This window comes from Gasterosteus aculeatus, chromosome 1, assembly GCF_964276395.1.
Source record: "Gasterosteus aculeatus chromosome 1, fGasAcu3.hap1.1, whole genome shotgun sequence".
In the NCBI taxonomy this organism is placed as follows: domain Eukaryota; kingdom Metazoa; phylum Chordata; class Actinopteri; order Perciformes; family Gasterosteidae; genus Gasterosteus; species Gasterosteus aculeatus.
The window spans coordinates 20,906,644-20,922,333 of record NC_135688.1 but is presented as its reverse complement, the minus strand read 5'-3'; the positions used below and the strand labels follow the sequence as shown (position 1 = coordinate 20,922,333).

Below are 15,690 nucleotides of genomic sequence, written 5' to 3'. Positions count from 1 at the left end.
CAGCCAACTCTAGGAAGAGTCCTGGTGGTTCCAAACTTCCATTTCCGGATGATGGAGCCCACTGAGCTCATTGGGACTTTCAATGCTGCAGAAATCTTTCTGTACCCATCGCCAGATCTGTGCCTCGATACAATTCTGTCTCGGAGGTCTACAGATAATTCCTTGGACTTCATGGCTTGGTTTATGCTCTGATATGCAATGTCAACTGTGATACCTTATATAGACAGGTGTGTGCCTTTCTCAATCATGTCCAATCAACTGAATTTAGCACAGGTGGACTCCAATCAAGTTGTTGTAGAAACATCTCAAGGATGATCAGTGGAAACAGGATGCACCGGAGCTAAATTTTGAGTGGCATGGCAAAGGCTGTGAAAACTTATGTACATATTATGTTTTCGTTCTTTATTTTTAACAGATTTGCAAAAAATTGCAAAAAAGTGGAGTGGGATCCCTCCACTGACGTTCTCCCTAAGGTTTCTTCTCTTCTCTTTTTTTGTGTGGGGATCGGGACAGAGGATGTCGTATGTGTACAGACCGTAAAGCCCTCTGAGGCAAATTTGTAATTTGCGATTTTGGGCTATACAAAATAAAATGAATTGAACACAAACAGCTGCACCTCCAGTCACCAGTCCGTCAAGCTCCTGATATTTGCGGATGACACCACCCTCATTGGAGTGATATCTGGTGGGGATGAGTCCGCCTACAGGTGGGAATCTGATCATCTGGTGACGTGGTTTAGCCAAAAAAACCTGGAGCTCAACGCTCCAAAGTGCAGATGGTTCTGGATTTCAGGAAGAACGGAGTCCCACCTTCCCCCATCACCCTGTGTGACTCCCCCGTCACCACTGTGGATTCTTTCCGTTTTCTGGGCTCTATCATCACCCAGGACCTCAAGTTGGGGGCTGAACATCAGCTCCATCATCAAGAAGGCTCAGCAGAGGCTGTTGTTCCTGAGGCAACTGAAGAAATTCAACCTGCCAATGACTGTGATGGTGCACTTCTACACGGCCACAAATGAGTCCATCCTCTGCTCCTCCATCACAGTCTGGTACGCTGCAGCCACAGCCAAGGACAAGTGTTGGCTGCAGCATGTCACCCGCTCTGTAGAGACTTGTTTACTTCTAGGACCCTTCTAGGGTTCATTAACAGAGCCTGTGTCCCCCACTGATTGACTTTGTCATCCCTTTTTCCACCGATCACTCCCTTCACACTCCACATGCACATACACCTGTTCACTTTCACATACTCACAACTCACGCTGGTGCGCTTTATTTTTAACTTTTATTCCTTTATTTTTAAATCGTTTATTCTAAATCCTCCTAAACCATACTCTTATATTTTATATTTCCATTGTCTTACATTGACAACTGCCAAGTCAAATTCCTTGTATTTCATATTTTGGTAATACATGTTTCCTGATTGCTGATTCAAGGCGACATCTAGAGACGATTCAGGGCACAGACCCGTGACCACACAGCTGACAATCTACCCAGTGATTCCATGGGAAGATCAAGTGGGAGGTGTGAAGTCAAAGAAGGGTTTTCTCATAGGATGTATAAAGGAGAGAAGAACGGCAGGTTGATGGGAGCAAACCCAGGCAGCTAGGAAAGGAGGCAGAGCTATTTTCCGGGAAGAGGACCTAAAATTTGGCGGACGTGCATGGGAAGAAAGAACGAACAGCTGACAGACGAGATCCAGCTGATAGAAAGCTTGGTTGTGCGGTGCGCAATAACATGCCTCTTGCATCGATAGTTAGCTTAGTAAAAGTGTCTTCTCATGAATTTCTCTAACCATCTTTCTTTGACCCTGTGGCGTTTATTACAGAGGTCAAAGAAAAGTGTTTAGGAATAGCCATTATGAGGTGTTTTGACTATTCAAATCCAGGCTAAGTCTAAAACACAATACATACCCACCTAGTGATGATTTAGGATGTGTGATTGGCGACCTGTCAGTTTCCATTCGTTACATGGAAATAGGGCTGTCACAATAACTACTTTTGGTTTTGGAATATACTGCGCCCAAATTAATTGCGATAAACATTATTATTGTAATTTTCAGACAGTTTTGTGCCACTGATTAATGACAATATAATAGCATAAAAGTGTACACTCTTTCAAAGAAATGTCTTTCTAATTAGACATTAGAAACGGAATGTTACACATATTCCGAGAAAGGAATACCTACATTTACCTTGTGGGGCTTAAAGCAGGATCTTTTGGGGCGATTGAAGGTTGCATCCATTTGGCTACAAGCATGTTCTATCCGTAAGTGTGCACCATTTCTCACTATCAAGGGTATATTTGCACTATCAAAAAGATTGGCATGAAGATTGCGACTTTTAAGCCAAGTCCTTGTTTATCCTAACTGGCTTTCGATTTCACGAAAAAAAAACACTTCAAAACAGTGGGTTCACGCCTCCTCTTCGCGTGTGTGTGGAGGCGCTGCCTGAGGCCCACCTCCGCTTACGACAAAAAGAGTAATGACAGAGGCGTAAGACACAGGAGGAAGTGTTGGTGACATTCATTTTTTTATTCATTATGCAATCTGGATTGTGCCATATCATAATGTCAAATTAACGGTTTTGTTCATGTAATTAAACTCATTAAAAGGTAGAAATATGTTGAGGGGAAATTATGTTTTCTAGTGAGGAGTTAAAATTAACATCGAAACCAAGACATAATAAACGTGGACATCCGTATGGAAACGTGGAGTCGGTAATTTTAAAACCCTTCTGTTTCCTTTCTTTTAATCTTGGCAGGTTGTCTGCCATAAAAAGGCACAGAGTCAGAGGCCTCTCTTGAAAAGTCATAGATAATAAAAGTACGAAATGCAACCAACCATTGGTTTGTGTACTACAGTTTTCAAGCCATTCCATTGTCATCTCAGTTTTTGGCTGTTGCCATCTTGAGTTTGATAACAGGAGTAGTTTAACGATTAACGCCCATGAAATGAAAACTATGAAGGCAAATCAATGTCAAAACTCAAGAGCGCAAATTAAGGCCATGCGCGCACAGAAATCAAACATTTGCAAACAAAAGTCAGTCTCACGTGAGCTATTTGGTCGCTTAGGGAACAAATCTTTTCACGGACAAGGATGTTTTCTCGCTGTTGTTAATATTTGACAGTAAGGTCACAGTCACCATGGTATCTCTACATATAATTGGTTACAAACCTCATTTTAGGAATGCATAACTCCAGCCAATCCAAACTATAGAAGCTATTTTGCTTTTTTACTGTAAGGAGGCGGAGCCAGTTGCCCTGGTATCTCTACATCTAAATTGGTTACAAACCTAATTTTTGGATTGGCTGGATGTCATCTCTGTTGAGACTTATGCATTCCCAGAACTATAGAGCCCATTTCTGCACTAAACTAAGGATGGGGTTGGAAAGATTAGAAAAAGGATGAAATAAGACATAGTTCGGTAAAGTTGTCAAGATATTCACAGATTCAGACTTTCCGATTCAATTGCTCGTCAGCGAAACCTTATTTTACCAATAAGGACCAGTCTGCGAGCTGGAAAAATTGGTCTAAATATGTGGCCAAAGTGAGTCTCTATTGGTAAAATTATGCTAAATTAGGGTTGTAGCTGGTTTTCAATTAGTCCTTTTCTCAGACTTGTATACATCAAGAGCAGTTGCTACCTGATGAACAGCAGAGAGAATGCAGGTGTAATGCTGCGTTCACACCACCTACTCGCGCGAGTAGATTCCATGCAATGTCAATGCACAAATGCGTCTGGTCGCGAAGGAGTCGAATTTTAAATGAGCGGCGCGAAAGACGTGGTGCGTGGGACATGAAAAAGCGAAACGAGCGAAGCGAAATATTTCAATTTGGGCAAAAAATTTGCCCGCCGCTGTCTTGTGAAAGCCAATCAGCGTTGAGATGTTACGCTCGCACACATCTCCATCGTCCTGCAGCCACAGCGTGAATACACTTTTAACAAGTAAGATAGTTGTGTCTAACCAAGAGATGCCGGCACCGAGCCGACACAACTGGTCATCAGACCGGCTGCTGGTCAGCCTGAAGCAGCGCTGGAAGCGGCAGTCATCCAGACACACTTTCCTGGAGGAGATGGTGAAATTCCAGCTGTGTGCGACGATGGATGATGTCATAAACCCAAACACAATACCATTTGCGGTTCTGACGTTTGTGTAATTCACACAACAAATAACGAGCAGAAATAGTGGTTATTTATTGCCATGTTGGATAGCGGAAACTACAACTGTCTTTACGGAGACAAGCCACGCTCCCTTTCAGGCGCGAATGAAGCAAAATAATTACAACTAGGCGGGCGAGTGTTGCAGTGGTTGCATTGTTGTTGGCCGTTCAGCATCAGCTCCTTTTGAGAAGGAGGCTTTCAATCAATGTATGTAACTCTGAAAAGAATGTGACAGAATGACGGGGGGAGGGGCACCGCCAGTTGTCGAGTGAGGTTTTTAAAAGCAAATTAGTGTTTTTGTATTGCTGCCATCGGCCTGTATACGTTGTTTATGGTAGTTATGGTTTGCAGTCCTGAGAGAAGTTGGCTTGAGTTGACTATACAGTTGAAACGTTTTGTTCTGGTATTTCATCTGTTCTATGTAAATAAATATTACTTCCTCAATGTTACTCCATCCATAATTCCATCACAATGAATAACTAGATCTTTAAACCAACAAATCAGGTCAAATGTTCGATGACTTAAGAAGGACCATACCAGTGAATTTAACATCTCTTAGAGGATCTATTTACTACTTAGAGCATATTCTCAACAAAATTGTCGACAAATAAGTGATGAGGCAATTTTTCCACAAAGATGAAGAAACAAGAGTAAATTTGAATCATGAAGGATTTAAGTACATTTTGTCAAGCTGAAGGCAGGACCCAAACGTCAAAAAGCAAAAGGACTTTAATCGTCAAAAAGGTAAAAGCAAAGGCCAAGGGGCAAAAACGCACACAGGAACCAGGGCAAAAATACAGGCAGGGACCAAGAAACATCCAGGACAAACGACGAGGAACATCCGGGACAATGACGCGACAAGAGACACACTGCTTCAATGCACTAGGGAGGTGCAGGTGATTGGACACAGGTGGAAACAATCAGACAATCACAGACGATGACAGGACAAGGCAGGAAGTGAAGTTACCCAGGGAGACAAGAAGCAGAAAACTACAAAATAAGACAGGAAATAAAACCACACCGTAACAAAGAAACCCAATACCAATTGTGACAATTGGGGAAACTCCATCTGCCAAGAAAGACAGTTTGAAAGGTTAAAGGAAACATTTATTGCCATAATATGTCAGACATACAAGGAAATTGACTTTGCAGTTGGTGAATAACAGCAGACAGTATGACAAGACAATATAGTGGAGGAATAAAGGAATAAGTAATAAAATAGAGGAAAAAAATATAATATAATACTATGGGTTAGTAATATAAGGCAATGGGTTAGTTGAATTACACACAAGTGTATGTTTACTGTTGGTTCATTCTGCTGTAGCTTTATGATATCGCTACATGATAACATGCTATTAAAAAAAGGTAGTAGCCTAGCCTTTATTGTTAGCAGCTTCAAATTTACTACTCTCCCACCACACTTTTACCAATCGTATTCCGTTTGATTAGTTTTGGGAGAAAAACCTTCACAATAATGCAAATAACTCTTTCGGGCTACAACTGAACAAAAACATTTCAAAACAAGTGTTTTTTGACATTTGGATGCTGTAACTATATTTCAGACGGTTGAATACGTGGTGAAAATAGGTCTTAGATGTACCAAATATCAGTTTTCTACCTGAAATCAATGTTGAATTTCCTGTTGGTGCTCAAAGGGTTGGTTATTAGGATAAATATTAAATAAATGAGACAGTCAGCTCAATGTATGACTGTTGCCGTCACGGCATGTTATTGAAAAATTGAGAGCTGAAACAATGTTCAAAGATGACCGGGTGAGGGATGTGATGGAGACACAAAGAGCAGGTGCAGCTCAAAGCACATCCGATCCCTTTTACATCCTCTCTAATTTAACTCAGATCTGTAATGAGAAATCTCAAACACAAGAGACGACAAAGATAGAGGTAAAGCAGGTGAATTCAGTCTTCAGCAAACCAGCTTAGACCGACAGATATAAGGGTAAACACTTCACAAGCAAGCAGGGTGCTTCAGAGGGACTTATACAAAGAAGGTGATAGACGGAGAAAAGGGGAAATGAGTGCTCCACCTCTATGCCCCCTCAGTTCCTCTCAGGAGGTGTCAGGAGAGGTGTGTAAAGAACCAGCGCCCCATTTCCTATGAGAGGGAGCAGCGCGGAATTTAGATAACTCATTTCCATTTGAGTGGTACAAAGACGAAAAGGCTTGGAGACAATTAGAATGAGAGTGTAGCCTCAGTATCTTGAATAGTCCTTGATGAGCGCAAACGAGGCAGTTTGGATGGGTTAATCAACCGTAATCGGAAAGCAGGTATTGAACATGCAATCCTCCACCCCAAATTATAAGATTGTCACTTCCACAAAAGTGCATCTTTTAATTAAACAGTGTCCTTTCACTCTGTCTTTTCCTTATTCAGAAGTGTGAAGCAGCACTGATTGTATCAGATCACTAGGAAGAAATTGCTTTTCTGCCGCAGCAGGGATGATGAAAGGGGTAGGAACACAGAGAAAGATAGTTTGTGGGGAGGGGGGGGGGGGCGTGCTTATCACGGGAGAGACACAATAACTTTAATCTGAAGATGATGCAAAAATACTGTGAAAAAAAATCATCTTTTCAGGCCATTGAAAAAGATAATTTCAAGTTTCATTTGTATCTGTAAAGTTCTTGCTAGAACTAGTTTCTGCAAAGTAACCACTGCAACTTGTCTCCACTTGAATTCTAACGAAAATACATCCCCGAACAAGCATTTGAATGCAAATTAAACCTTTTGTTTTATGAACTACCTACAGGTTTAGTGTAAGAATCTGTGTCTTTCCTGTGCCAATGTGAGGGTTTTGGGACAGAGGATGTTGCATGTGTATGGATAAAGGTAAAGCCCTCTGAGGGTAACTTGTATTTTGTGATTTTGGGCTATACAAAATTAAATAGATGAATCTATAACGCTCTGGTCCGACCAAGCACGTTTCAGCAGCCTGGGCTTTTCATAATTGTTGATATGAGGTTGAATGTTTTTACAGCAGGAAAGTTATTTTGACATCATCAGCCTTTTTTCTCTGTGATGACTTGGCTATATACCAGGAGTTACATGACTTTAACAATTGAGTTAAACCAGAATCTGAAAAGAAAACAATAAAGTACTTGAGGTTGATGGTGGGTTTTGTAATGTATTTAAACTATTCAATTAAATTCCTTTTGTATAGCCAAAAATCGCAAATTACAAAATTTTCCTCAGAGGGCTTTACAGTTTCTACAGATTGAACCCTCACATCGGCACAGGAAAAGCCCCCCCCAAAAAATGAAAACCAGAAAATCAGAGCAGGGGTTCCTCTCCCGGGATGAACAGACTACAATGGATGTTACGTGTACCGAATGAACAATGTAAAAGATGTATACTACATTCAAATCTTATAACATAAATGATTCAAATATTGCAAGTAGTATGCCAGGTATAATACGGCAGGACCACTGCAGGGACAACCACCATCAGATATAACCACCATCCACGGAAGCCTGTGGGGAGGGAAAGCACAAAGACTGTAACGCTAATGTTGGTTTATGATGACAGTAATGTGATTAATATTTAAAATAATAATAATTATGATATATTCTATATTGTTATTGTTATTAATATCACTTCACAATAAACTAAATTATGATATATATATATAATATAATAAAATGTTTAGCACAGATGTCACCATGGACGGTTTCTCCTCTGCTATGATGGGCCTCCTCTGTTGAGACCCTCAACTGCCAAACACATACAGGATTGAAGAGGTTCCTGGGGCAAATATGGATGAGTTGGAGGAATGTTGATCTGTATTTCAATAACGACTATGTTCATTCCCTTTCGAGCACTTAAAGCTATTGTGTCTCTAAATACATTTTTCTATTGATTTTGGGGGTCATGGATCAATTACCTTTTCAATTTCAAATTTCAAGAAAAAGTAAGTAAATGTGTGGAAATCTGTAAGGGCCCAAGCGTTAAAGGGGCACTGTGCTAGGGCATTGTGAGTAGTTCACAGATGTTGCATCATTTTGTTTTATTGCCAGGCCTCCATTGGAAATTGCCAGTTATGATTGTCGGTTTGTACATGAATGTAACTGATCCTTTCCTCTTCTTTTTTGTGCCTTGGTAAATACACAAGTTTAGTTCGACCCGGTTCAGGTTGGGGAGCTATAAGATGGAACACAACAGTTTGAAGCCTAAAAACAGAGCATGATATTGTTAAGAGTAAACACGCCCAACAGTCTACAGCCAAGCTAGTCGCTGTTTTTAACCTGTTCACTGTGTGAACTACTACGAGCACAATGTGTGATTAAGATCTAAAAAAGCCAGTGGAAATAGTGAGTGCATTTGTCTTACTGACAGGGCCCAGGAGGAGCATCTAACTGATAAGGTCCTTTCAGATCCCACACCTGATCGATACAGCAGGTTGACAAGCTTAAACGCTTAACAGTTCTCACTCTACCCATCATTTCAATTAATCCAGCCTAACTAATATATATGTGTTTGAAAGCAGGGCAGTGTGACATGAGGATTTTACATTCTGAGAAGGAAAATTCATACAAATTCCAAATGCTTGATCTTAACTGCGAAGATAACTTATGAGTGTTTACACATGTCTCCTGGTTCCTTGCCGAATATAATGATTATGTTTGGATTAATTTGTCAAAACATATTTTTTTAATCCCTGATTAATGTAACCATTATTCAAACATTCATATTTCAATAATATATTCAATAATATCCTCTTCAAAACCTGTAACAAATATATAACCCCGCTTTTAGGGCGACTTGAAAAAAAAAAGTATATTGAATATATATATATATATATATATATATATATTATATATATATATATTATATATTTATATATTTATATATATATATATATATATATTTATATATATATATATATGAAAGATATGAAATATAATTGAATCTCTGTTTGTCATAGCACCCCCTTCCTTGAAAAACATTTTACTGATGATTAGCAACTTAAAATAGGACATGATCTGATTTCATCATGCAGGTTTAAGACCCTTGGCTTAGCATAGCTTATCCACACCTTGCGCCAACCCTTGAACTCAACTTTCATTTGACCTTAACTAATCGCTTTTAGACAGTATCTTGCACAGATTGCAACGCTATCACAGTCATAAATGTGTTCACAAAGTGCTCAAACCTCCTTTGTGGTAGTTTTAGCTACCACAGTAGGTGTCTCCAGGAGCACATTTACTCTTGATCGTGAAAACAACACCAGGATCCCGACTGGAAATCAGAAGCTGTACAGTAGACAGCAGACAGCTCAATGAGTTTGAGGCAGCTCTCCCGGCAGAGTTCTGACAATGACAGTAGGCCTACGTGGCAATGTAAGCAGCCCCGAGGGTGGGACAGAGCATCACTTGCTCTGGGTCAGCCAGGGCCAATTTATTTATCTGGGCAGTAATCTGAATGAAAAGGGACTGAGTACCTGACCCCTAAATCCAAAAGACATCATCAAAACCGTTGCTGTTAGTTACACCATAACTCGCAGTATCACTAAGGTGATTTTTCAGGATTCCATTTACGCAGTAGCAGATACATCTTTAAGTTTAGCATTACATTACATTAATGTGATCAAATCAAATACAAAACCAAAGCTATTTTCTACTAGCAGGGCAATAACATTTTATTTGGATTGTTAGAGGAAAACAAGTTACCAATCACAATCATAACATTCTACAGAAAGTTATTTTTGTTAACAGGTACCAGCATAAACATGTTTGTCTTAGATTATTGATAGATATACGTATACTGCTATGTTCAGTAGCTGTCCCTGTTAAAAGGAAGTGGTTTAGCATTAAGCACACAGCTGGGTTTTACTAAAAAGATTTGTACTTTCAGTGATGCAGGTTATTAATAACTTTAGTTCTGTCAACTCCGGCATCTGGAAAAATCTAAAATGAAAATGTCTTTTGAGTTTGGTATCTTTCTTCATTCCTATGCCAATTCTTTTCTCTTTCAGGTTTATGTAAACTTGAAGAGCAGTCTTAGGTTCGACCCCCAGTGCTCGCGTTAACATGCCATGACCCAGTCAAAACGTTATCGATTCAATTCTGAATGGTAAATGTCCAAGGACCATACAAATTTTTTGTTGTGCCGCAACATAGGGTTGGCGGTTCGATCCGAGGCCTGGCTAACCCGCATGTCGATATGTCCTTGGGCAAGACACCTTAACCCAACATTGCTCCCGTTGCTGCGACTACAGTCAGTGTGTTTACATGATGGTATAATTCGAATCTTTGCTTAGTCGGACTATGCTATCTTTCGGGGCAAGTGCTATTATCCCAATATACATGGCAGTGAATAAATCGAATCATTGGCCGAAAGCATGTCATATCTGATACGATAGGTGGCGCTGTTTTCATTACAACTAGTTGTGATACAGCCATTTCCGCTTGACCGCTTCACCACTACCAACAACATCAACATTATAAGAAAGATGGCGAACGGAGAGCAAGGTGAAGCTACATCCCTCTACTATTTGTGCATGAGATTAATAGGAGTACAGCGAATGCGAATGGTGCTATTGGCTGATTTGATAACGGAGAGAAGACGCCGTCGGGATCTTAAGCATGCGCAAAGACGCAAAGTCCAGTTTCTTATCCGATTCACCGTTACATGCCGCAATAGTCGAACTATCAACTGGATCGGATCGAGTTATCCAGGGGTGTTAGTCGGATCGTAGTCGGACCGCACATAGTCGGACAAAGGTGTTTACATTAAACGGATAATTCGATTTCAGTCCGACTAAGCCAGTTATTCGAATCCATGTAACCACGCTGAGTGTGTGAATGTTAGTTACTGATGGGCAGGTGGCACTGTGTTTGGTAGCTCCTGTCATCAGTGAATGAATGGTTGAATGATGTCATGTAGTGTTAAAGCGCTTTGAGTGGTCGGAAGACTAGAAAAGCGCTATACAAGTACAGTCCATTTACCATTACTGTACCAGGCCCTTCGAAACCCTTTCTAGGAGCCTGATAACTGCTGCCAATGGTCATCTAAAAAGCAGATAGCATTCAAAGAGGCACACTTAACAAACAGCTAACCTGATGCAGATACTGTAGCTTTTATTCTGGTCTTTATGCACATATTTTGGATATATGTTTATTTTGCACCGTGCACTTGTTTTCCAAGGGGCCTTATCATATACGGCACATATCTGGCTTCGCTCTGTCAGTTTTCCTAAATTTTACTGTATCAATTGCAAAGTTTACAAATCAACTTTTTCAAAATGTTAATTTGCTCGGTTTGAGCTATTAAGCCATCATAGTGAACATTAAGTCTGCTTTTATGTTGAGTCTCTCTTGGTGGCTATAGCATACTCATTAGAAAGGCTTGTGCTGTATGACAGGAAGATCAGAGTGAGGTTTCCTGTATGAAAAATATATTTTTCATGCGATAGAAATTATTGGAAACTATTGGATGCCTGGAGAGAAGGGGAAATACTTTAAAATGGGAACCACTGTATGTCATGCTTTAGACGTTAACATAGTTACAATGGGATAAAACATGCATCACACCTATGTTTTTTTCTGCATTCCCTTGCAGGGAACATGTCAGCCTTCAAGAGGGGTCAGAGGTCAAGGTCAACTACCGACCATCACTTCAGAAGCCAGCGGTAATCTAAAAAAGGACATTCTCTATAATTTTTTCGCTTTCCCAAAGTTACTGCATTTACTACTGTAGGCATTTGGGTGTTAGTGAAGCTCTGAAAGAATACGCTTCACTGCATCTGTGACAGTGTGGAGCTTTGAATCTGGATCTTAGGCAGAAGTAAAACACCCAGACGAAGAAGCTGCAGGTTCCTGGCATGGTTTATTACAGGCTAATCAGGGGGCACAGGAAAGGAGGGCCATTGACGATGCAACGTATCATTTGTCCTTGGTAATACTGGGTAAGTCTATTAGAACAAAAATAGCATATCATAAAGTTGATTCATCTCAATATTGCTTATAATTGATGGATACTGAAGAGTGAAAATACTTACTGTACATGTACAGAACCTGTTTGGGGGATAGATCAGAGGCTTTACAATCTGCTGCCTCATTACTAAAACTAAGGGTCTGATGTTCAAATAAAATAGGAAAATGGTGATATCATACCCACTAGTAAGTTATAAGTGAAGCATTGTTCAAAGCCACAACATGTATTTTTACATTCTCCAAAGGTTTCCTATAAAAACCCACATGGTCAGGTTCAGTTACGGTCAAATGTATCTGAAATGATAGATAAGTGTACACACACTCTTCGTGCACATAGCTGATATCCATCTGCAAAAACAAAGTACCTCACTCCGACGGTACGAAATTAAACATAGGGCAGATATTCATTCATTTAGGTTACGTTATTTAGTTTACAGAAATACTGCCTTTATTTTGGACTACCTTTTCAATAAGTAGAACCTAGATGTTGTTACTATTGGTCCATTAAAGGTCAATCAATAATGTATTTGATTTAATTAGCGTGTGTGTGTTTATATACTATTCAGTTGGCCCCCTTCACTAGCATTGGAGGTACAGAAGTTTGTCTTCAAATAACCTCTATCCTTCTCAAGTTGTCATCTATCACTTTGATGTACAGACTATGCAGAATGAGAATTAATACTGTAATCATCTGAGGGATATAATTTCAAGTGCAAGGAAGTAGAACATGTAGAGGGAAATCAGAAGTAAAATTGCAACACTTAACCAGGGAGACATCTCTCTAACATCACCCATGTTTTGTAGCATTCTTTGCTATTTTGTTAGGGGATACGAATAATGCACGTGGCAGCTACAAAAATAGGCATTCTACTTTTGCGACAAGGGCACCGGAGATATGACGGCATTTGGTATCCCAGGCTGGAAAATTGCATTTTCATCACTTGACGTTTTTCTTCTTGAAAATGTAAAAAGTTGTGCTAATGTACTACGGAATAATCATATATTTAACAATGATGTGGCAGTCCTGTCAATTATAGAAAATCGTGTTCTGACCGAGAAAAGAGTCCGTATGTGCGCTATCACGATTATCGAAGTGAAATGTCAGGAAATAGCACATCTCTGTGTTCATGTGTTCGTTACATGAAGGACTGTATTTCGCACGAAGATCAGTGAGCCGAGGAAGCGCATAAAACAGAAAGCTTCACGGGCGGAAAATAAGATACAAATCCACAACAACAAAACAAAGAGAAAGGCTGAAAAGCTCTTCACTCCAAAAAACATTTTTTTGGCGTTTCCTACCTTTAGCAACTCTGTCTGTCCCGGCTGTCACAAAAAGAAGCAGGAGAGGAAAATAATCTCTGATCGCGCTCATCACGTTTCCTCAACGCTTTGCGCTTTAGGACGATTTAGTACCTTGGGTCGAACACTTTCCTCTAACGGGCTGAAACACCAAGAGCTGTACGCTGAGCACCGACTACACACACACACAGCGCTCCAGGGTGTCAGCTGTCTGAGTTTACCCATTGACGGCTATCAGTAGGCTCTTCCACCTCGACTAGAGACCACAGACGGTACTGAGTGCACTGACTGCCGCCTGTAGACGGGAGCTCCTGCTGCCATTGGCCAGTTGTGTGCGGTGTGCTTTGTGCCGAGCCTCGGCTTCGGGGCATTCAGCTCCAGGGACAGTTCTTAGCGTTGGATGGAACGGACGGCAAGAAAATCCAGCTCAAAGTTTATGGAGCCAAATCCAGGTCAACGGTTTTGATCATTTGAAAAACAAATGTGAACCGGAAAGTTTACGTTTAAGTTTGGAACATTGAAAAATACAAATAAAAAAAATTGGACGAAACGTTTTTTGGGATTAAATACAGATTGACTCAGTTCTGTTTATCATTCTTCACTTATATATATTTTTGGTAATTGCTGTATTATATTTTTCTGTTGCAGATTCTTATATCTTATTTTTACTTTCAGATCTTTTTTTCCACTGTCGACTTTTGAATCTGATGTGCTGTAGGGGGCAGGGCATCAACTGAGAGTGCTAACCACCACACCAACGTGCCAGCCCTGAACTATAAATCAAGTCTCATAATTGATATTCACTCATTAAGAGTAAAGAATTTTCAAGGTTTAAGTTTGCGCACTAGACTATATATACCCCAGCTGTCACCACCGGTATAGTACAAGTAAACACAAGAAAAACTTTCTTTAAAGTTAAACAGAGATACCAATCAAGATCAATTATATCTATAACCAACAATCCACACGACCCATGACCCGATTATATACCTACTCTCTAAACAGTGTGTACGTGTGATTGGATTAAAAGGAGGGGAGAAGGCGGGAGCTAGGGTAAGAGACAGAAAGTAAAATACTGATGATGACTGTAGTAACAACTGTCAAACAGCAGAGGAGCTGAGACGTTAGTGACCAGCAGATGAATGCAGGAAATATGAAAGTAGGGGTAATGTTGACTATTACCAGCAGATTGAATGACAATAAGCGTAGTACCCACTGTCAAGCAGTAGGGGCGAGCAATGATGGTTACAGTAACAACTGTTAATTCAACAACTGAGTGAGGGAGAGAAGAATGACAATGACCGTAGTGCCGACTGTCTAACAGTAGGGGAAAGCGAGAACAAGGATGGCCATAGCAACCACTATTGATTAAATACCCGAGGGACACGAAATCAACAATTGTGGTAGTAACTACTTCTTAAGACTAGATGGAGGCACTATGGCACCTCTAACAGTGGCTGTGAGATACTAGGAAGAAGGGAGGCGCAGTACTTCTATACAGTAGCAGACAATTGCGGGGTATGAGAAGTCTGTAATGAATATGCACATTGTGGTGACGGGTCATTGGTTATCAAAAGAATGTTTTAGTTTAGCAATATTCTATAGCTAAACTAAAACATTTCACTTAGCATTTCTCTTAGCTATGTCTAACTGTCTTGCACATAATCTGTCGACAATTTTTCAATGAATTAGCCTAATCTGCAGCAATATGCGTGAGGATAATTACTCATTTTATTAGGCCTATTTAGATGGGACCGGGAAGGCTGGCTTGTTACCTGCATCATCGTATTTGAAAGCACGTTATTAATAGCGTTTGTCCCTGTCTTAATGCGATGTTGTGCGAACCAAAACAATGTTTAAAAACGTGAATTGATCTTTTTCAGTCTTACTTTGTACTTGAGGCCTTTTGCGGGCATCTGTGGGAGTGGGAGCACTCGATGGTCTCTTCAAATATCGCCTGATATCCATTGCTAATTACCGGCGGTAATCCATTCCGAACAGGTAGGCAGGCAGGCTAATCCAGTGGTCCCCACGCACCTATAAATAGCGTTTACGCACCTCAAAGTTCCCTGCGCCTTGTATTCTTCCGTTGGAATAATTCGAAATAAACTTGGTGTAATTTTAAAACAGCTAAGACTACGTTTCCTATTGTTGAACATATCAGTGCCTTGGGGCTGCAGCAGCGACACCAATCAGGATCCAGGAGGTATGTAAACACATACACGTTGTGGATCAGCCCAGTGGTCCCCAACCTTTTTTACATTCATGTCAGACAATATTTCGCG

The 15,690-nt window shown here is 40.4% G+C and overlaps 1 protein-coding gene across 10 annotated transcripts in view; it reads right to left on the bottom strand.

Annotated features, from left to right (window-relative positions):
• Positions 1-15,476, bottom strand: part of LOC120829809 (seizure protein 6 homolog) — a 91,153-nt gene extending 75,677 nt beyond the window's left edge. For 4 of the 10 annotated variants that reach the window (XM_078098823.1, XM_078098835.1, XM_078098827.1 and 1 more), the window contains exon 1: positions 13,406-13,724. In XM_078098823.1, the coding sequence (XP_077954949.1) occupies positions 13,406-13,478 (73 nt within the window). In that variant the 5' untranslated portion in view covers positions 13,479-13,724. Of the gene's footprint in view, positions 1-13,405; positions 14,084-15,294 lie in introns of those variants that run through there. The other 6 variants (XM_078098861.1, XM_078098865.1, XM_078098843.1 and 3 more) reach the window with 5 other exon arrangements.
• Positions 15,477-15,690: the final 214 nt, after the last annotated feature.